Below are 21,505 nucleotides of genomic sequence, written 5' to 3'. Positions count from 1 at the left end.
ATGGGACTCAGGGGGGCCCCTTGCAGTGGGAAGACAGCTCTCTCTTCAGTCTGTGACACTTCCCTAGGTCCTGCAGCCATGTCCCACCAACCGCTTAGCTGCCTGACTGAAAAGGGGGACAGCCCCAACGAAACCACAGGAAATGGGCCCCCCAACCTGGCTCACCCAAACCTGGACACGTTCACCCCGGAGGAGCTGCTGCGGCAGATGAAGGAGCTCCTGACTGAGAACCATCAGCTCAAAGGTGAGAAGCCCCTGGCCACCACATTTCTTCATTCACCCTGGCCCTTCATAAACAGCATCTCTCTGTCAAAAAGCTTGTTGGTGAATTCCCTTCTCTCTCTTTCACTAGCGGGAGAAAGAGCACAGAGTCTAGCTTTTGGTAAAGCTAAAATTGTTTCCATTGTTTACTTTTGGGATACAGGTAAGAATAAAAGATACTTACACACCCCAGGGAAATGGTGTAATGACATAGAGTCCCTTTAGAAAGAAAGGAAGAATTACAGAGTTCTAAATATGACCCTGTTCATAGAACGCATTCTGGGATCTCCGGCCATGGCTTCTGGCAGGACCTGTGTTCAAATCAGTGCTCTAGCGTGTGTGTCGTCATGGAGGAACCCAAACTAGTTTTATTTTCTGGAATCTTTGGAGCACTAGAAATGACATTAGGCCCCCGAGTCTTGTCTGGAAGCAAAAACCACTCAACTTTCTACATTTTCTGCCAACCCTGGGGTCCAGGCCAAGGAGGGCTTCTTTAGATTCACAGCTAAGTGATGAGGATGGTTGGAGGTTGGATTCATCAAATCGAGTCTGATGTGTGACACTCTCACTCTGAACCCCATACAGAAGCCATGAAGCTAAATAATCAGGCAATGAAAGGGCGATTTGAAGAGCTTTCAGCCTGGACAGAGAAACAGAAGGAAGAACGCCTCTTTTTTGAGATACAGAGCAAAGAAGCCAAAGAGCGTCTCATGGCTTTGAGTCACGAAAATGAAAAATTGAAGGAAAAACTTGAAAAACTAAAAGGGAAAATGGAAAAGTCCCTTGAGGTGAGCAGACTAGTCAGTTGCAATTTTATTTTATTTTATTAATATTTAGAGTGGAATCTTCCTTATCTAGACTTCTAGATCAAAACCTTTCATGGTTCAGGCTAGATGAGTATTTTGCATCATTTGAAAAAATGGTTCTTCCTGAGAAGGTGGCTACAGTTTCAAGGGTCGTTTGCAGTCTCTGTTGGGGGAGGGAAATCTGTACGGTTTTGACCATATTGATTATAGTCAAAAGAAGGTTGTGGTTATAAATCAGTATTTTGTATTCATTATAGACCTCGCAGGAGAACCTCTGCCTCGAACCATCCAAGTGTTAGCTTTTAGTTTATGTCTTTGATAGAAAATTACATTAAAAAAACTATTACTCCCAAGTTTTACTTACTATTTTAGTCTTTTCCTAAGTCTAAAATAGAGATTCCTCACTTTACATTTTACATCTACTTTTCTTTTTTACATCTACTTTTGAGAAATGGTGAGATACTTATCATGTTGTGATAGGAGGCTGTCAGTTTGCCACATTTTCATTGACCCAAAGACCCTAAGAAATGTGCTCATGGCCAAGAGTGGGTGCCAAAGATGTTAGTGAGAAAATATGTATCAGAACCCATTTGAAGCATCTGCCCATATTCTGAGGACTGGTTGTTCCTTAGGCTGGGCATCTGCTGTTCCTTGTCTTCCCAACCTGGAACTTAGCAGCCCCCTGAGGGATGGACCACTGGTTTGATTCAGAGAAGATAGAAACCCAGACTTCAGAGATGTTCCTTGAGATACCTTGAACTCTGTTGATCTCTGATTTCTTGGGTAAAGTATGCAAACAAAGAAAGATAAGAGGAAAAAAAGGGGGGACAATATGGAATAACCTGAAGAATGAAAAGTTGTTTAGGGAACTGTATTGTGCTTTTTGTCAGGGCTTTACTCATCGATATCGATCCCTGCTTATGGGACCGTGTGAACATTCTGCTTGAATAAAGTTACATTTGTGTAGGAAATGATTCATTGCTGATTAGATCTATCACATCTAATGCTTCAACTTGTCTTATAGTTCAAAAAACAGTAAGTTATTACTTTGGGGGAAATCTCTTGGTCTCTAAATATTTGCAAGGTAGAATATGCTGAAAAAATGATCAGCTAGGCTATGTGAATAATTTTCTACTCTCTGTAAGAAAATATCTTTTTTTTTAAGATTTTATTTACCTGAGAGAGAAAGAGTATACAAGCTGGGTGGAAGGGCAGACTCCCCACTGAGCTCAGAGTCCAAAGGGAGGCTCGATCCCAGGACCCCAAGATCATGACCGTAGCCGAAGTCAGATGCTTAACTGACTGGGCCAACCAGGTGCCCCAGAAAATATCTTATGCTGTTTTCCTCCTTTGGCTTTTGGGATGTGAGCTGACAGTTGACATCAGTCTGTTGGGGCCTATCACTTTGAAGCCCAGAAAGAAGCTTCCAGAAGCAGTTTGTCTGTTTGAAATCATCTGTGTGTGGGTTTTCCTAAGAAGTCCCAGTACTGGAAGAGATAGAGAAAAGAAGCTGGAGCTCCAGAGAGCTTCTTTCAATGCAGAAGATAGCTGAAACAAACTATAAGCAGGACTCAGAAGTGAGTCCTTGGGACAGATGACATGGGTACTTGGACAAAGAGACATTTATAGCTCTTTAATACCCTTGGTCATCAGCCTTCTGTCCCCAGAAATGTGCTTCCCAGGCCTGCCTATTGCCTCCCTGCCTCTTCTTTAATTTTTATTTCATGGACCAGTTGAGATGATTTGTACAATTTAGGCCGTCATCTTCCTGACTTAAAGCTCTCCCAGCCCCTGCCTTTTCTCACTCTTGCTAACCCATCCTTGCTGCATCTCTCCAGGGAATCCCCTCCAGCCACCAGGGACTCTCATGTGTTCTGTGCCACACAACTAAAGGGAATAGGGCATTTCTTTTGGAGATCTGTCTTCTGATCCTCAGGGTGATCTGAGGTTTTCATGGTTCTGTCCAGCTCACAGAATTATACATTATTATCATCTGTAGAGAGAACTTTTTAACTTTTAATGGTACAGATTGCTAGGCAGAGATCATTAGCTGGGTATTTCTTCTAGGATTATAAAATGCATGGTAGCCTGGGCAGATTTCCGGGACAGCAAGTTGGAGACATGATACAAGTACAAAAGGAGAGCCATGGTGTTGCTTGAAGGTCAAGGGCAAGCATTCAAAAGTGATGAAAGGTAACAAATCATGGAGTTGAGTTTGATCAGAGAGAATAAAACATGTGAGTTCTAGTCCAGGAAGGGATTGAAAGGAGTCTCAGTAGTGAAATTGAAATGAAGAGAGATTTAAAATGTTACCTTGTGAGGTATTTGATGGCCAAATAAGTAGATAGGAATTTCCCAAGGATAGTGAAAAGATCCTCACCCTTGTAAAAAAGAAGATTACCCTGACAAGTCTGAGATTCTAGAATCATGGCCTTATATCCCTTGTTATCAGACACTTGCTTAAAACTCTGTTTCCTACCCTTATGCCAAGGTGGTTTTAAAAATCCATTCTGAGGTGCCTCGGTGGTTCAGTCAGTTGGGTATCTGACTCTTGATTTCGGCTCAGGTCATGATCTCAGGGTCATGAGACCAAGACCTGAGTTGGGCTCCTCACTGGGTGTGCAACCTGTTTAGGATTCTCACTCCCTCCCTCTGTCCCTCCTCACCCCCACTAACACACTCACTCTCTCTTCAAAAAAAAATTTTTTTAATCCATTCTATAAAATGTCCTTAGAGGGGTCCAGCAGGAAAATGTGAAGATACCTAATAGAACCTGACTTTGCCCTTACCTGCTCGCTTCCTAGTCCAGGCTAAGTAGGGCCTCTCCTTTGACTTTCTACCACTTTCACGGTTTCATTTCTTTGGAATGAGTCATTACCAAGAGAGGATGCCCAGGCTGATAACCTTTCCCTGCACATCTAACTCTTCAGCTTCACAATGAGTTCTTTTCTCTCAGGCCTGTGGTCATTTCCTGGCAAGGGAACATTCCCAGTGAAGCAAGAACATGATCTCACTGGTGTGAGACATAGTCCTGTGCTGCGTATTAATATCTTTCTCTCCAGGTTTCAATATTTCAGGGACCAGCTGGTTTACGCGAATCCTTTTAATGCTTTTTGGTTGTCCTAACAACCTTTGGGGCTATTTCTGGTTCCTTAGGAAATCTGTCATGGAGATGGGTGGTGTGTGTGTGTGTGTGTGTGTGTGTGTGTGTGTGTGTGAAAGAGAGAGAGAGAGAAAGAGAGAGAGAATTGCTGTGTTGTAATGCTCTGATAACCTCAAGTGTGTATTTCTGGTGGCACCATGCCCATAAACACAATGAAGATTTCCTGAGGAGGGAATCAGAGAGGCCTCCTAGGTCATGGCTGGAAGGGACCACAGAGACCACAGAGACCACTTAGGACCATGTCTTCCTTTCTAACCCAGCACAACCAAGGCCAAGACTTTAAGTAAATCTGCTCAAGATGTCATACACAGCTATTAGCAGGCTGTGGACTGGAATCTGTTTTCTCTGCTCCCAGATGAAAACACTGCATCTAAACAGACCCTTCCTCTTAAGACTTTGTCTCAGGTAGTAAGTGTAATAAGAGGAACGCAACACATACTTGGTATTAGTAAATAGGAGTATTTGTTCTTTGTGTCGACATAGGCTGAAATTTAATTTTTTTACCTTTCATAGCAGCCTCCAAATTTTCAGTTTTCTTATTTCTCGCTGGGCTTCCTTTAAGCAGCCTAAAAAAACACCAACATAAGGTGTAGCAAACTTCCTGAGAGAATTTAGGACTTTGCATTGTCTTTACCATTCATGTTTCATGTAATGAGATGGCTTGATGCTTTGACTTCAAACTATACATGACAAGTATGGAGAGAGCGAGGGTGGGTCTCCCTTTGTGTGGGAAGAAAAAAGGCAAGGGGTTGATTTGGTAGCTTTTTGTCCTTATTTTCTGAGGTTTTGGACAACTTAACCGTTGTCGAAGTCTGATTGGTTTCTTTCATGTCATATTATCCTGTATGCTGAGAAAGTCTTTCTTTCTTGTCATGAGATTATTTTAACTTTGTATTGTTTGAATATAATAAAATAATGTAAAATCTTCCATTTGAAATGTTGTATCACAATATATATCCAGGACCCCACTGGGGACCCCAAAGTCCCCAAGGCAGAAGCAGACCAGGAACTCGAACAGCTGAAGACCCAGGTGGCCTATCTCCAAGCTGAAAAAGCAGATCTGCTGGGGATTGTGTCAGAACTACAGCTCAAGCTGAATTCGGGGGGCTCTTCTGAAGACTCCTTTGTTGAAATCAGGATAGCTGTAAGTGTCCTGGTTTTCATTTCATTTTCAGCAAATTACAAAAGCTCACCTAGACACCTAGATTACCATCATGTCTTTTCAACACACCAAAGCCAAAGAGGGCAGGAGTTTCAGCATCAATATCACCAAGATAAATTGGCTCTCCTTTTTAAGTATGACATAATCCTAGGGGCACCTGGGTGGCTCGGTGGGTTAAACGTCTGACTCTATTTTGGCTCAGGTCCCGATCTCAGGGTTATGAGATCCTGCTTGGATCATGGAGCCTGCTTGGGATTCTCTCTCTCCCTCTGTCCCTACCCTTGCTCTCCCATGCGTGCTCTCTCTGTTTCGCTCTCAAAAAAAAAGTCTTAATACTGATGAGGGCTATCATGGCTGAAATGGAAGAATACTGATTATCTTTTATGACAAAAGGGATTGGGTTAGTTTTTCTTTTCCTTCCCGTAGGTACTGACAAATCAGATATCTTGTGACTGATCTATAAAACAAAACAGAAAACATACACTTTTCCAGATCAGGTCCTTCACTGTGTCCCGCACTGCACTTGGGTGTACAGACTCATGAGAAGATGGGGCAAACTGATGGCTTTAAAATAGTTTTTAATAATAGAACCCTCTTTTCAGACAAGCCTTATGAGGAACCTTGGTTTATTAAAAACAAGAAGTGAAGAAAAGAAATTAGTGCCATTGGGGTTGTGGTGGAGGGTTGACCTTGTCTTTGCCCCCGCTTCTAACAGCAGGTGCCTGGGCACCTCCAGAGCTGAGGGTGAAGCCCTGGGTGTCTGACACATTTCTGTGGAACCGAAAATGAAGTGAGCTCAGTGAAGTGGCGTGTGCTGGCCCCTTCCTGAACATCTGACGAGTATCTGTGGTGTCCGTGTCTGTGAGCCCCAGAGCCGCTCTCCTTCACCGCCGCTAGAAAATATTAAATGTTGAGGGAGAAAAACCCACAAGGATAAGATCCTCTGTGATACCTGCTGGCATGTTAACTTTATCAGACCATACATCAGACAGGAAAAAAGAGAGTGTCTCTGAGAGAGAAATACGGACCTTGTAGGTAATGTGTGGGAAGCTTGTAAAAAGGTGAACTCCTGGGCGTGTCAGAATTATTAGTGTGTGACTGTCTTTGCTTTCCAGTTCCTTTGCTTCACTGAAGAGTAGTAGCATGGGGAGACAGCTCTTAGTAACTATGCCATCCATGCTCCCTAATAAATCTTCAGGAGTATTCATAGCAGCCGAAATCAGGAGAATTGAAATACCAAATGGAAAGCACGCTTTGCCAGAGTACCCTTTCTGCAGATGACCAAAGATAATGAAATGCAGGTTTGATCGAACAGCTTTCACCTTCTCCAAATACCTGGCAAAGTTCAGGAAGGCCAAGGAGCATATGAGAAGTTTCCAAATGAGGCTTCTTCCTTTGGGGCGCATGGTGAGCACAATACGCTCCTCCACTGGTCCCATGAGTGACAGTTAGTTTTAGTGTAAACATGCTTTTCTTGCCTTGCTTCTTGTGAACTGGAAAACACTGCCCAAGGTTTAGGAAAAATGTACACAATCAGAGTTGTTTCGAACCATCTTTGTTCATGCATTTTCGGAAGACTTTCCTGCTAGCTCATTGGAATATTAATGTCTTTCCTATCATGTGACTGGTCTTGGACTTCTTGTATGCTTAAGTGGCCCATGATGTATACAGATTTCGCTAGGAGCCAATGTTGTGCTTTGTGAGCTTTGCCCATAGAAAACAGCCTCTTTTTCAACATTGCTTCAGCAGGTTCTGACATTTTGCATTTTAAAGGCCTGTACAGGGAAGCTGGATGGAGGTATCGCTAGCTTCATGTGACCTTAACTTGGGAAAGAAGGGAATGAACTGCCAAGGAGAGGGAGGAGATAAGTTTTCATGTGTTCGGGGTCAGGTTGACTCTTCTGGATGAGACATGAACCTTCACACCTTGGCCTAGATATTTATAATCCTGACAGGGTGTGCAGAGTAAGGGAAGGCTAGATTCCCATTCCATTTCAGTGACCTGGTTGAAACATCTCACATTTAAATGTCGGTAGCTTCCTTGGGTTGCAGGCCATCAACATTCTTGATCTTACTGCCTTTTTCTCTTTTGATAAAAAATTTGTCTTGTGGACATTATCATGGTAAAGCCCTTTCAATTCTGCCTTTACAGGAAGGAGACGCAGATGTGGCAGTGAGAGAAATCAGGACAAGTCCTGGACCAACAAGAACTGATTCCATTGACACGTATGTAGACAAGGGCTAGGGCTAATGGACAACTCCTACCCCGCCCCCGCACCAGGCTGTCTTGTCACTTGCAGCTCGCCGCTAGGAGGTCAAGCATCTTGGGCTGTGAAAGTTGATTCTCATTAATTGATGCCAGGACCCTTTTTTTGTTGTTGTTAAGAATTTATTTATTTATTTGAGAGAGAGTGCAAGAAGGGGGAGAGGCAGAGTGAGAGGAACCAGACTCCCCACCAAGGAGGAAACCTGATGCAGGGATGGATCCCAGGGCCCTGGGATCTTAACCTGAGCAGATGGCAGCCGCTTAACTGACTCAGCCACCCAGGCGCCCCATGCCAGGACCTTTTAGGAATGTCCGGTTTGAATGTGATTTAGTGTTACAGCCAGGCTGGCAGAGAATAGAAACAATGTGTGGTCCCTCTGTGGGCCAACTCAACCCTCACCACTCCATTTAGAGGTGTTTCATCTCCCATAAGATGAGAAGAGAAGACAAACTTAATCTTAATCAAAAGACTCATGCTTGCTGATTTGTTTACTGGTGCACTTTGCCCTGGCCTGGGCTGTTCAACTCGATAAAGTGGGATGTTATCATTTTGTCTTCCCTGTTCATTCCCCAGAATGAGCCCAGACGACTGATCCTGAGTGATCTCCAGTAAGGACTGTAAGTGCTCTAAAACGCTGTCATACCCCGTGGCCAGATGTCTTACCTGTGGAGTCTCAAGCTGACCTGTTCCAAATAGACATCAGGAAGCAGACATCTAGTTGACCTGTTCCAAATAGACATTAAGAAGCAGACACCTAGGGGCACCTGGGTGGCTCAGTGGGTTAAGCCTCTGCCTTCGGCTCAGGTCATGATCCCAGGGTCCTGGGATTGAGCCCTGCATCAGGCTCCCCGCTCCACGGGAAGTCTGCTTTTCCCTCTCCCACTCCCCCTGTTTGTGTTCCCTCTGTCAAATAAATAAAATCTTTAAAAAAAAAAAAAAAGAAGAAGAAGAAGAAGATGCAGACATCTAGGTGACCTATTCCAAGTAGACATTAGGAAGCAGACATTTTAAATGGTGGTGGAGGTGGGGGGGGTGGGGTTTGGCAGAAGAGATGACAGAAGAGCTCGGCATTCACAGCTCTCACCTGGAATGGGCTGTTGGCTCATCCCCTGTATGCAAATTACTGCTGGGTTAGTCTCTTTGAAATAGACAGTTATTTGAAAATTCATCTAGGAATCTCTTCTCTCATGGGCTTTTAATACCTTTTTTCCCATAATGTGACAAATGTACTTAGAAAAACAGGCTGTTTCTTTTTTCCCAGTTTTGCTCCCAAGCCCTTGCATCAAGTATAAAATAAGTGATAGATAATCTTTCATTAAACAGGGCTGTCAGCATAAATGAAAGTTGCTTCCTCGCTTAGCAGTTCCTCAGCTTTCCCCCATCCTGCTGTTTTTAATATCGAAAGACTTTCCTGGAAGTGGTGGGAAGGAAGAAGGCCCTGACTGAAATTTCCAAGCCACTTCCTCTTCAGCTATAGCCACCTGCTAAAGCCATTTCCTCTTTTAAGCCATAGGTTGTTTTTGTTTTTTAAGATTTTATTTTTAAGTAATCTCTATATCCAACGTGGGGCTTGAACTCACGACCCTGAGATGAAGGGACACACGCTCCTCTGACTGAGCCGGCCAGACACTCCAAGGCACAGTTATGTTTTAGTAACTGTTTTCTTACCTCATTTTAAGGTATATTAAGGAGTCAGAGATTGATAACTGGGTGTGGAGTTCAAAGTCAGGAACTGGGATTTAATCCCGGCTGTGTATGAAATGTGTGAACTTGAATGTGAGCATCATTGCAGTCATCCGGGAAGTGTAGCTGTCATACCGGTGGTCCTGGTCTTGTTTGTCATCATCCTGCTTGTTGATATAATCAGATTTCGAAATCAAGGAAAATATTTCACATACCAGTGGTGCTTACATTTCTCTGCTATAGTTATTTTAAATCAAAAACAAAAAGTACCTTCTTCTCTTGACCTGAGAATATCAAGTTGGAGAAAGGTCAGCAATCTGGGTATTGCCAGGCAGCACACATGTTCATGTACTTTGTATGACTGTGATCCTCTCTGAGGCTAGTTCTCTAGGAAGGCCAGGCCCCGGAAACTGGGGCCACCTCTGCTCCACTATTCCTGGGGGTTCTGGGGTCTGATGTAGTGGGCACATGGGCTATTTGGAGGAAGCGAGCGTGTACAGTGCAAGGCGGGACTACCTGAGAGTCCCTACCCCTTTCCTGGACAGTGTGGAGGAGTGTGAACCTGGTGGTCGCAGGCCAGCTGCATTTGGTCTGTAGATGAAAATTATTTGGAGAGTATTCTAAAAAGTAGTTCCTTTACGTGGTTTCAGTTACTTTCTTAGACACTTTGACATTTGTGTTTTCTGATGAAAACCTTTTAATCTTTATTCTGTTCTTGGTACAGGAACAAATCTACAGAAAGTGCCAGGAATTATTTGGAATTTGAGAAATTAACTGTGAGCCAGCTCCTGCTTTGTCTAAGGGAGGAAAACCAGAAGGTGGAGAAGCTTGGAATTGCACTCAAGGAAGCCAAAGAAAGGTATGAAATAGGTAACTTGAAATATGCATACATTGCTTTTTTAAAACAGCTTTATGGAGATAAAATTAAGATACCAGATAATCCAGGCATTTAAGGTATACATTTCAGTATAGTTTAGAATATTCCCAGTTATGCTTTCTGCCCGTGGACGCCGCCGAGTAAGCATCGTTAAAGTCTCCCCTCCCACCGCTGTCATGTCTAAGTCAGAGTCTCCCAAAGAGCCTGAACAGCTGCGGAAGCTCTTCATCGGAGGTCTGAGCTTTGAAACAACTGATGAGAGTCTGAGGAGCCATTTTGAGCAATGGGGAACACTTACAGACTGTGTGGTAATGAGAGATCAGAACACCAAGCGCTCCAGAGGCTTTGGGTTTGTCACATATGCCACTGTGGAGGAGGTGGATGCAGCCATGAATGCAAGGCCACACAAGGTGGATGGAAGAGTTGTGGAACCAAAGAGGGCTGTCTCAAGAGAAGATTCTCAAAGACCTGGTGCCCACTTAAGTGTGAAAAAGATTTTTGTTGGTGAAAAAGAAGACACTGAAGAACATCATCTAAGAGATTATTTCGAACAGTATGGGAAAATCGAAGTGATTGAGATCATGACTGACCGAGGCAGTGGCAAAAAGAGGGGTTTTGCTTTTGTAACATTTGATGACCATGATTCTGTAGACAAGATTGTCATCCAAAAATACCATATTGTGAATGGCCACAACTGGGAAGTAAGGAAAGCGCTCTCTAAGCAAGAGATGGCTAGTGCATCATCCAGCCAAAGAGGTCGAAGTGGTTCTGGAAACTTTGGTGGTGGTTGTGGAGGTGGTTTTGGTGGGAATGACAACTTTGGTCGCGGAGGAAACTTCAGTGGTCGAGGTGGCTTTGGTGGCAGTCGAGGTGGTGGTGGATATGGTGGCAGTGGGGATGGCTATAACGGATTTGGTAATGATGGAAGCAACTTTGGAGGTGGCGGAAGCTCTAATGATTTTGGCAATTACAACAATCAATCCTCAAATTTTGGACCCATGAAAGGAGGCAATTTTGGAGCTAGAAGCTCTGGCCCTTATGGTGGTGGAGGCCAATACTTCGCCAAACCACGAAACCAAGGTGGCTATGGTGGTTCCAGCAGCAGCAGCAGCAGCTATGGCAGTGGCAGAAGGTTTTAATTACTGCCAGGAAACAAAGCTTAGCAGGAGAGGAGAGCCAGAGAAGTGACAGGGAAGCTACAGGTTACAAGAGATTTGTGAACTCAGCCAAGCACAGTGGTGGCAGGGCCTAGCTGCTACAAAGAAGGCATGTTTTAGACAATACTCATGTGTACGGGCAAAAAAACTCGAGGACTGTATTTGTGACTAATTGTATAACAGGTTATTTTTGTTTCTGTTCTGTGGAAAGTGTAAAGCATTCCAACAAAGGGTTTTAATGTAGATTTTTTTTTTTTGCACCCATGCTGTTGATTGCTAAATGTAATAGTCTGATCATGACACTGAATAAATGTGTCTTTAAAAAAAAAAAAAAAAACGAATATTCCCAGTTATGTAGCCATGACCACATTATAATTTTGCAACATTTTTTTCCCCAAGTAAGAAACCTAGTACCTGTTAACACTGATCCCTCATTACTCCCAGCAGTCTGTTCTCTGTCTCCACAGATTTGCCTATTCTGGACATTTCATCCAAATGGAACCATATGACATGTGGTCTTTTGTGGTTGACTGACTTTATTTAGAATCATGTTTTCAGAGGTCACCCACGTTGTAGCACAAATCAGTTCTTCATTTCCTTTTTGTTGCCAAATAATAGTCCATTGTGTGACTAGTCAGTATTTTGCTTATTCAACAGTTGGTGAACATTTTGGTTCCCACTTTTTATCTATTGTGAATAACGTTTGCTGTAAACATTCTTGCACTTTTTGCGTGGACGTATTTTTTTAACCCTCTGGGGGTATATACGCAGGAGTGGGATCGCTGAGCCGTTGGCATCTCTGTGTTGAATGGTTTGAGCAGCTACCGACCTGTTTCCTGCAGTAGCTGCGCCATTTTACGTTTGAGGGTCCTGCTTTTCTCCATGTCCTCCTTCACACGTGTAATCATCCGCCTTCTTGATGACAGCCATCCTCGTGGATGTAAAGTGGTGTCTCATTGTGATTTTGATGTCATTTTCCTAATGACTGATAATGTTGAGCATCTTTTCATGTTGATCATTTGTATATCATCTTTGAAAATATCTATTGAAATCCTTTGCCCATTTAAAAAAAATTGGATTGCCTTTTTATTGCTGAGTCCTAAGAGTTCATTATATATTTTAGATGCAAATCCTTTTTGAGGGTATATGATTTGCAAATATTTTCTCCCATTCTGTGAATTACCTCTTTACCTCCTGCAGCACAACTTTTTTTTTTTTTTTAATTTTGATGTAGTCCACTTTATCTCTTTTTCTTTTGTCATTTGTGCTTTTGATGTTGTGTCTAATGAACCACTGACTAACCCAGGGTCACAAAGATTCACTCCTATGTTTTCTTCTAAGAGCTTTATAGTTTTAGCTCTTACAGTCAGGTCTCTGATCTGTTTTGAGTTCATTTGGGTATATGATGTGAGATCAGGGTCCAACTTCTTTCTTTTGTGTGTGGATATCCAGTCACCCTAACACCGTTTGTTGAAAAGACCCTTCTCTCCGTCAGTGAACTGCCTTGGCACCCTTGGTATAAATCAGTTAGCCATGTATGTAAAGATTAATTTCTAAACCTTCAATTTTATTCCTTCGATCTATATGCTTATCCCTTGCATATGCTACACTGTCTTGATTACTACAGTTAATTTTTTTTTTCTTAAAGGTTTTATTTATTTATTTAACAGACAGAGATCACAAGTAGGCAGAGAGACTGGCAGAGAGAGAGAGAGAGAGGAGGAAGCAGGCTCCCCACTGAGCAGAGAGCCCGATGCAGGGCTCGATCCCAGGACCCTGGGATCATGACCTGAGCAGAAGGCAGAGGCTTTAACCCACTGAGCCATGAGGCGCCCCTACAGTTAAATTTTGAAATCAGGAAGTGTAGGTTCTTAAATTGAAAGATTATTTTGGCTGTCCTGGCTTCTTGCTTTTCTGTATAAATCTTAGGATAAATTGGTTAATTTCTGGTTAAAAAAAAAAAAAAAGAAAGTCAGCTGGGATTTTGTTAGGGATTGCATTGAATCTGGAGTTTGGTTTGGGGAGCATTGCCATCTCAACAATATTAAATCTTCTGATCCGTGAAAGATAACCTGTAATTTCATTAGGTCATCTGTAACGTATTTCAATTATGTTTTGTCATTTTTGGTATACAGGTCTTAAACTAGTTTTCAAAATTTGTTACTATGATTTCTAGTCTTTTTAATCCTTTTATACATGAAATTGTTTTTTAGATTTCTTTTTAAATTTTTTTTAAAGATTTTATTTATTTATTTGACAGACATAGATCACAAGTAGGCAGAGAGGCAGGCAGAGAGAGAGAGAGAGAGAGGGACCCTGAGATCATGACCCGAGCCGAAGGCAGCAGCCCAAACCACTGAGCCACCCAGGCGCCCCAGATTTCTTTTTAAATTTTTTAAAAATTTCTTTGTTAGTGTGTAGAAATACCACTGACTTTTTTGTATATTGTATATTGTACATTGATCTTGTATCCTGAAACCTTGCTAGAACTCATGTATTAGCACTAATAGTTTTTTAGTGGATTCCTTGGGATTTTCTTTATACAAAATCATGTCCTATGCAAAGGAATAGTGTTCTTTCTTTCTTACCAGAAAGGGTACCTTGTATTTCTTTTTCTTGTGTGACTTCCCTGGCTAGAATCTCTAGCACATGTTAAGTAAAGTGGAGAAAGCAGTCATGCTTGTTTTGGGGGGAAGGCCTTCAACCTTTCACCATCAAGTATGATGTTAGCTGCAAGTTTTCATAGATGCTTTTATCAGGTTGAGAAGCTCCCTTCTATTTCTAGCTTGTTGTACTTTTTATCATGAAGAGTTTTGAATTTTGTGAAATGCTGTTTCCATGTCCATGGGGACAACTAATGGTTTTTTTAAACTTCTGTTAATATGATATATTGTAGTGATTGATTTTCATGTGTTAAACCAACCTTTCATTCCTGGGTAAATCCACTTGGATGTATAATCCTTTCTATATGTTGCTAGTTTAGGTTATTAAAATTTTGTTAAGGATTTTTACATCTTTATTCATAAGTTGTATCAGTCCATAGTTTTCTTTCCTTGTAATGTCTTTGTCTGGTTTTGGTGTAAGGGAAATACTGGCCTCATAGAATATGGTATATATGAGAACACACACACACACCCACTTTGGGATAGAATTCATACACTGTAGAGTTGTGAAGTCAATGAATTTCTATGTGCAAATGCACTTTTAAGAAATGCAAAGTGCTAAACTATGTAGGATATGGGAGAGGTTATGCAATAGTTTTAAGGCTCCAGCAATTGCAACATTTAATTGTAAATATACTATGACATCATTGATTCTCTCAGACAGTATAAATGGCTTATTAATCTTAACATTATAGCATTGTGAGAAGTACTTTCTAACTGAAGTAGTTTACACCTTAAGATTTATTTATTTTAGAGAGGGAGGCAGGAGGGGCTGAGGGAGAGCCAGAGACAGAGTCTCCAGCAGACTCTGCCCTGAGTGTGGAGCCCAGGGCAGGGCTCAGTCTCACAATCCTGAGATCAGGACCTGAGCTGAAACCAAGAGTAGGATGCTTAACCAACTGCACCATCTAGGTGCTCCTGAAACCATTTTAATTTTCAACTATAGAAAGATCTTTTGTCAAATATGAAACATAAGTTCCTTATTCAGATGATGTTAACCTGGAAGACACATCGGCTTTGGTCCAATGACTGATTTCATGATCAGCGCATTTCAAAAGGTATGGAGGGCACGTTGGCTCTGAATCCTATATGTTTACACCATATCCTCTTGTTGTCCCTTAGAAAATTTCAAGGTTTGACTTCTAGGAGACTAGTAGCATGTATTCTAATGGAGCAAAATATTTGTCCTGTCTTTTCAGCAAATCCTAAAACATAGTAATAATGCATAGATAGATAAATAAAAGCACTCTTTTTACACCTTAGTTACCAAGCTATTTTTAAAGGGAAAAATGTTACCCTTTGAAGGAGACCTTTAGGAGCCATGAACAAGCAGCATGTTTTTATTTCGTAGACACTTTTACCCCTCCTGTGTTCTGCACACCATTCTCAGAAGTCAGGTTGAGCCAGTAATTCATCTGTACTTAGACAACATGATTAGCTTTCATGATGAAAGTGTCAACTTAGGAATTTACTAATTATACCTCCTCATCATTCATATGATATATATAATTCCTGCTTTCAGAATAATCACAGCCTTCTCCCTGTAGCAGTAGTTCTTCGGATGGCCCTAGGAAGTCAGGCATGCCTTTGAGATGGCTGTGTTTAGTCTCCCACCTTGAGCACCTAGAAAGGGTTGCTTTCTCAATAGCATTAAATCTCCATTCTCTGAGCCAGCCCTCTCTCAGTATTTAACAACTGGTAAGTCAAAAGACTCATGCTCTCTGGGTGGGTATCAGGATGATGATTTCCCCCTCACTATGGCAGAACTGAAAACCAAGAAATAAAATCCCTGATATCTGGATAGCCTTGCTTGTACGTGCTGTATAGGATATGATGAAAACACATCCCAAGACCTAACATGTCTCTTTCTCAAACAAGTGAGTCTTCAACTGTTTTCATTAATCACAACAAATAGGGATACAGACAGCATGAAATTTATTCTGAAAACTCTTAGGAGATTTGTGGGGCAATGGGACTGTAGATTTGTCTTTTTCTTTCCCTGATTGTTTTCCAGGATTCATATTTCATGTGATTTGTACTTTCTAAACAAATTTAACTGACAGCAAGTAAAAAAGGGGAAAGTGGGGGCGCCTGGGTCGCTCAGTGGGTTAAGCCTCTGCCTTCAGCTTGGGTCATGATCCCAGGGTCCTGGGATCGAGCCCCGCATCGGGCTCTCCGATCAGCAGGGAGCCTGCTTCCTCCTCTCTCTCTGCCTGCCTCTCTGCCTACTTGTGATCTCGGTCTATCAAATAAATAAAATCTTAAAAAAAAAAGTGGGAGGGAGTGTAGGAATTGTGGCCCAAGAGAGTCAAGAAGTTGCAGGGAAGGTCACTCCAAGATGAGAATTTGCCCTAGAAAAGTAAGATAAATGATTATTCAAAAGTAGAGCCCTGGGTCATACATGAGTGGTGTGAAAAAGGCCCATCCATCAACTCCACACCAGCTGGCTCTTACCCGATTTATCTGGCTTAGCCCAAAATAGTGTCTGTTCACTAGTTAGGTTTGGCAATTTGTGACGTTGTGACCATTTTGATATTTCCCTCCATGCACCAGGCTTAAATTGCTACTGAGTTGTCCCCCTATTGTGAACACAATCTACTGACCTCCCGTTGCACACACAGATGCTTGTGGACCTGACTTACCTGCCCCACCTCCGAAATTGGCTATACTGAAATTTAGTTAGGTAACTACTCGGCATTTTACGTTATTAGGCGCGCCCAGGGAGTACTCGGTTGAGCTCTGCTCTGTGCCTTGAACACCTTTCCTTTTTTTATACAACTTTTTTTTTCTTACTTCTGTGCATAATTACATCTTTAAAATTTGCTTAGTTTCCTCATACTCTTCTTCAGTGCAGAACTCTCTCAGATGCATTCAGACATGTTAGTAGTCTAGTCATATTCTCTCTGGAGAATACTTGCTTTCTAGATCCTGTCTCATGGCGTCTCCCTTTGCCTTCAGCCTGAGAAATTCCTTCAGCTCTCCTGTGTTCCATCACTTGCTTCCTGAATCCAACACCTTTTCTACTCTTTTTAAATGTTGTTATTGTTTTTCTCAAACAAAGCTTACCACATTTCCACTAACTGACTAAAAAAGAATATATGGGCAGTATATTTTCTCAGACCTGCATATCTAAAAATCTCTCCTTCTGCCTTTATACTTCATGGATAGTTGGGCTAGGTATAGAATTCTGTTATCGGATATAATTTCCCCTCCACATTTCAAAAGCTTTGCTTCATTGTGTCCTAGCTTCTGGTGTTAATGCTAAAAAGACCCTCTGCCATTCTGGCTCCTCATCTTTGGGGATGAGACTTCTCACATACTTTGGTGTGAGCCTGTTTTTCATCTGTCCTGGACACTCTTAGGATCTTTCATTCTGCAAACTCATGTCCTTCAGTTCTTGAGAGATGATCTTGAATTAATTTAGTGATGATCTCTTACCCTCAATTGTCTTTGTTCTCTCTTTATAGCATTACTATTTTTTTAATTGGATCTCCTCTCCTCTAATTTTCTTTTTCTTTTTTTTAAAAGATTTTATTTATTTATTTGACAGAGATCACAAGCAGAGAGAGAGGCAAGCGGAGCAGAGAGCCTGATGTGGGGCTCAATCCCAGGACTCTGGGATCATGACCCGAGCTGAAGACAGAGGCTTTAACCCACTGAGCCACACAGGCGCCCCTCCTCTAATTTTCTTAACTCCTTGTTCCTTTTCTCTGTCTCTCCCTTTTTCTCCTTTCTGATAAATTTGATCAACTTTCATTTTCCCTTTTTTTGTGGAGGAGAAGCTTTTTTTGGAGAACCTTTGAGTAGTAATTTTTTATTGTGTTCCATTTTTTTTGGTGGTTGTAATGTTTCCTCATCTCTCTAAAAATCTTAATGATATTTTTGACATTTATTTCCCTGCTGGGATATTCTGTTTTCAGTAAGTTACTTTTTTCTGTTTCTTATTAAGATTTTCCTTAAATGTCTAGTAATCTTGGCTGTTTGATTAGATTTATTACAGGGTATCAGAAGCTGATTGAAGCTCTCAGTGCACATCTAGAGAGATCCGGCTTGGAGGTTTCCTTGGGGAAGTGCTGTGTCAGAAACTTTCAATCTTTTCCCTTATCCTAGTTACATACTCCAGAGGATACTCTTCCAGCCTCCTGCCTGGAGGGCATTTCTCAAATGTGGAAGTTCTTGAGATGAGTAAATGAGGGGGCTGAGGGTCCTAATGTTCTGTGTGTAAGTTCTTCTTATAGAAGAACCCATGTCTCATTTCTGACTAATGTCTGAACCCAGAAAGCCCTTATTTTGTGATATTCTAGACCCTCTTTTTTTTTTTAAAGTAGACTCCACACCCAGGGTGGAGCCCAACATGGGGCAGAATTCATGACCCTGATGAGATCAAGACTTGATGCCCAACTGATGAGCCACCCAGACATCACTTCCAGTCCCTCTTAAACAGGCCCCACCTTTGTCCCCACATCCAGAGGTACCTGGTGTCACGGACTCCTGATCCTTCTACTTCCCACAGTGTAGATTAGGTTAAGTCTTGGCTTTCCCTAATGTTGACTTCAGACCCAGCCTTACTAGGCTTCCAAGTCAGTTCCCACTCATAGTCATACTCCCCAAATCTTCTTGCTGTTATTTCCTCTCCCTTTCTCTTTGTTCTTGTATGTAGATAGCTTTTTAAAAGTCATTTTGGTGGAGTACAGAGTGGCAAAAAAAATTATGTGCATATATTCAGTTCACTGTCGTTAACGAGAAATCTCTTTATTCAGTTCACTGTCCTTAACGAGAAATCTCTTGTTTCATTTGCCTTGGGCTGGCTTTTGTGTGGTTATGATTCACTGTAAGAATTTTGGTACATTTGTTTGTTTTTAAGGACTTGTGAACTTAGATGGGTCCAAAAAGGCTTCCTTTCTCTGCTGGATCTTTATAAATGGATGCATACTCATGTAACACACACACACATGTATGTACAACAAAGACACAGATTTTTAAGATATTTGTGTGTATTGCTGTACATGGAAAGAGACAGTTTTTGTAAGTATTTGGTGTGATTTATGCCCATCTTTTATCTCTACATGAATTCATCCCTTAAATCACATCTAGCCAATTTTAGAATGAGAGCTAAACCCCAAAAGGTTAATATATAATATAGCAAATACAGAGAGATTTTGAAATCCCTGATCTTCCATCCAGATTTCAGACAATGTTGGTTTTGGGGCTTCTGCAATTGCTGTTCCTGTTGAAGCCAAAGACAAAGTAACTTTTCCATTTTCTATATTTTTCAGAGTTTCATATTTTGAAAAGAAAGCCAGTGATCATTCTGACATTGAGACCCAGACAGAGAGAAGCACAGAAAAAGAGAAAGAAGAGGAGAAAGGCCCCGAAACTGTAGGTACTTGGGTTCTAAGGCTGCTGTCACACCCCTGATGTACCTAAGAGTCATATCTGAAGTCGCGTCTTGTGCTGTGTCATTAGATTTAGAAATAGAAATAATCATAAAGTTGGATATATTATATTCTATTTCTCTCATATTTCCTTGACCTGATTCGAATTTCATCCATAGTAAATTATAGTGAGATGTGCTCCTATCCCAGTGATTCTAGGGAATCACACCTCTGTATCTTCTTTTTTTTTTTTTTTTAAGGTAGATTTATTTATTTTAGAGAGCAAGAGTATACATGAGTGAGGGGAGAGGCAAAGAGAGAGGGAGAAAGAGAATCCAAAGCAGACTGCCAGTGGAGGGCAGAGCCCGACACAGGGTTCCCATCTCATGACCCTGGGAAGAGTCAAGAGTCAGATGTCCAATCTACTGAACCACCCAAGCTCTATCCCTTCTTGGCTGATTTTCACTCCTAACTTTGTGAGTGAACAGGCCCTCTAGTGGAGAAGGAATTTTGCCCACTTTATAGTGAGATTATTTGAGAATATGACCCAGAAACTTGGGATAAAATTGAAAGATCTCGGTTCTCCCCTACTACTGGTTTGAATGAAATAGTTTGAATGTAAAGGTTCATGTTTCTGTTGCCAGTGTTCTGTGGCACCAAGCTGTGCCCTAGAGCCTGTCACTCAGTCTTAAGCTTAGGGAGGGTGGATGAAGGCAGGAAGTTATAAGAGCTGTAGTCGTCCACATGAAAGACATTTCTGTAAGATGCTCACTGTAGCCAATTCACTTATTCAGCAAATACATGTTGAATGTCTACTGTATTCCATGCTCTGGGCTGAGTTTCCTACTTCAAGAGACTGGAGAACACTGAAAACACTGAGATGAAGAGACAACCCGGGAGTCATAGTGTGTTGTGGACTAAAGCCAATTTGACAACTGGTAGTAGAAGAGTACTGAGATTTCCATGGCACCACTGATAGCCATTCTGGAGCTGCCAGGAAAAACTCGGTTCATTGAAAAGAGTGGAGTAAACTAGAAACATAAATCAGCCAAGGACTATGAGCATAAGCTGCTCTCTGGGTAAATTAGATTTTGCTTTGACTCTGCTGTGCTCTCTGATCCCCTGAACCATGATCAGGATTAACTGAGGTCTGACAGAGGGTGAGCAGAAACTAGCAAAACCTAGAACCTTAACGTCTGGGAGTGTTTGTGTGAATTTTCACCCCTACAAGTCTTAAGAGGGGATGTTCTTGGGTTGCCAGAATCAAAAAGGAGACAATTCTTCTACCCTTTAAATAAACTCCACACATGTCTATAGGAAAAAAAAAAATTATGATGAAGTCATTATCACAATGCATACAAATTGATCAGTTATGTAAGAAAAACAGTTTTATATATGAATATTGCCATATGTTTGTAAATTACATATTATGAAACATAGAATGTATATGATTAGTAAATGTAGACATATAAGGAAACAGAGCTGTAGCTAAAACATTTCTTTTCATGGAAGATATTTACGACATTAATTGTCAAAATTGTAATCGATTTACCAGTCTTAGTTGGACAATGATAGTTCACACAGTTTTCTCACAAAAAGGTTCATTTAGTCTGGATCCGAATCACATGTGCGTGTTTGGGATTTCCTGAATGACAGGTTGGAAGTGAAGTGGAGACATTGAACCTTCAGGTGACGACTCTATTTAAGGAGCTTCAAGAGGCTCATATGAAACTCAGTGAGGCTGAGCTAATGAAGAAGAGACTTCAAGAGAAGTAAGAATGAGAGATGAATTCTATTTTCTTTAGAAAATGGACATTTTTACAAAATATATTGTTATGTAAAAACATAGTTTCATTACTGTGCTACTAAAAATAAAATAGAAACCTAATTAAAATATGAATTCAGAAAACACTAATGTCTAGATTAACATACAGGTTCATTTATAAATATGAAATACTTGTAATGTGGGGGAATGGGGTCCAGGGAAATCTGATTCCGCTGCTCCAGGATGTTGGTTACACATGCTATAGCCTATGGGATGACCTATTAAAAAAAAAACAGTAAGCCAGATTTCCTGTGACTTACCTGAGC

At 41.4% G+C, this 21,505-nt stretch overlaps 2 protein-coding genes across 4 annotated transcripts in view; both read left to right on the top strand.

The window, feature by feature from the left end:
* The window catches only part of OPTN (optineurin), a 44,228-nt gene that overhangs the window by 7,199 nt on the left and 15,524 nt on the right, over positions 1-21,505 (top strand). For all 3 annotated transcript variants that reach the window (XM_059184134.1, XM_059184132.1, XM_059184133.1), the window contains 7 exons: positions 68-244; positions 847-1,049; positions 5,192-5,374; positions 7,545-7,618; positions 10,067-10,201; positions 19,316-19,418; positions 21,071-21,186. In XM_059184134.1, coding sequence (XP_059040117.1) covers positions 79-244; positions 847-1,049; positions 5,192-5,374; positions 7,545-7,618; positions 10,067-10,201; positions 19,316-19,418; positions 21,071-21,186 — 980 coding nt within the window. In that variant the 5' untranslated portion in view covers positions 68-78. The remainder of the gene's footprint in view (positions 1-67; positions 245-846; positions 1,050-5,191; positions 5,375-7,544; positions 7,619-10,066; positions 10,202-19,315; positions 19,419-21,070; positions 21,187-21,505) is intronic.
* Positions 10,271-11,938, top strand: LOC131838280 (heterogeneous nuclear ribonucleoprotein A1-like). The gene has a single exon (XM_059184135.1). It carries the CDS (start codon positions 10,333-10,335, stop codon positions 11,356-11,358), a length of 1,026 nt encoding a protein of 341 aa, XP_059040118.1. The 5' UTR covers positions 10,271-10,332; the 3' UTR covers positions 11,359-11,938.

Source organism: Mustela lutreola, chromosome 8 (assembly GCF_030435805.1).
Source record: "Mustela lutreola isolate mMusLut2 chromosome 8, mMusLut2.pri, whole genome shotgun sequence".
NCBI lineage: Eukaryota > Metazoa > Chordata > Mammalia > Carnivora > Mustelidae > Mustela > Mustela lutreola.
Note: the sequence above shows the minus strand (reverse complement) of the source record. Positions and strands in the feature narration are given on the sequence as shown.

Coding starts and splice junctions, on each gene's coding strand:
- LOC131838280 (XM_059184135.1), top strand. CDS start 10,333: ATGCTTTCTGCCCGTGGACGCCGCCGAGTAAGCATCGTTAAAGTCTCC.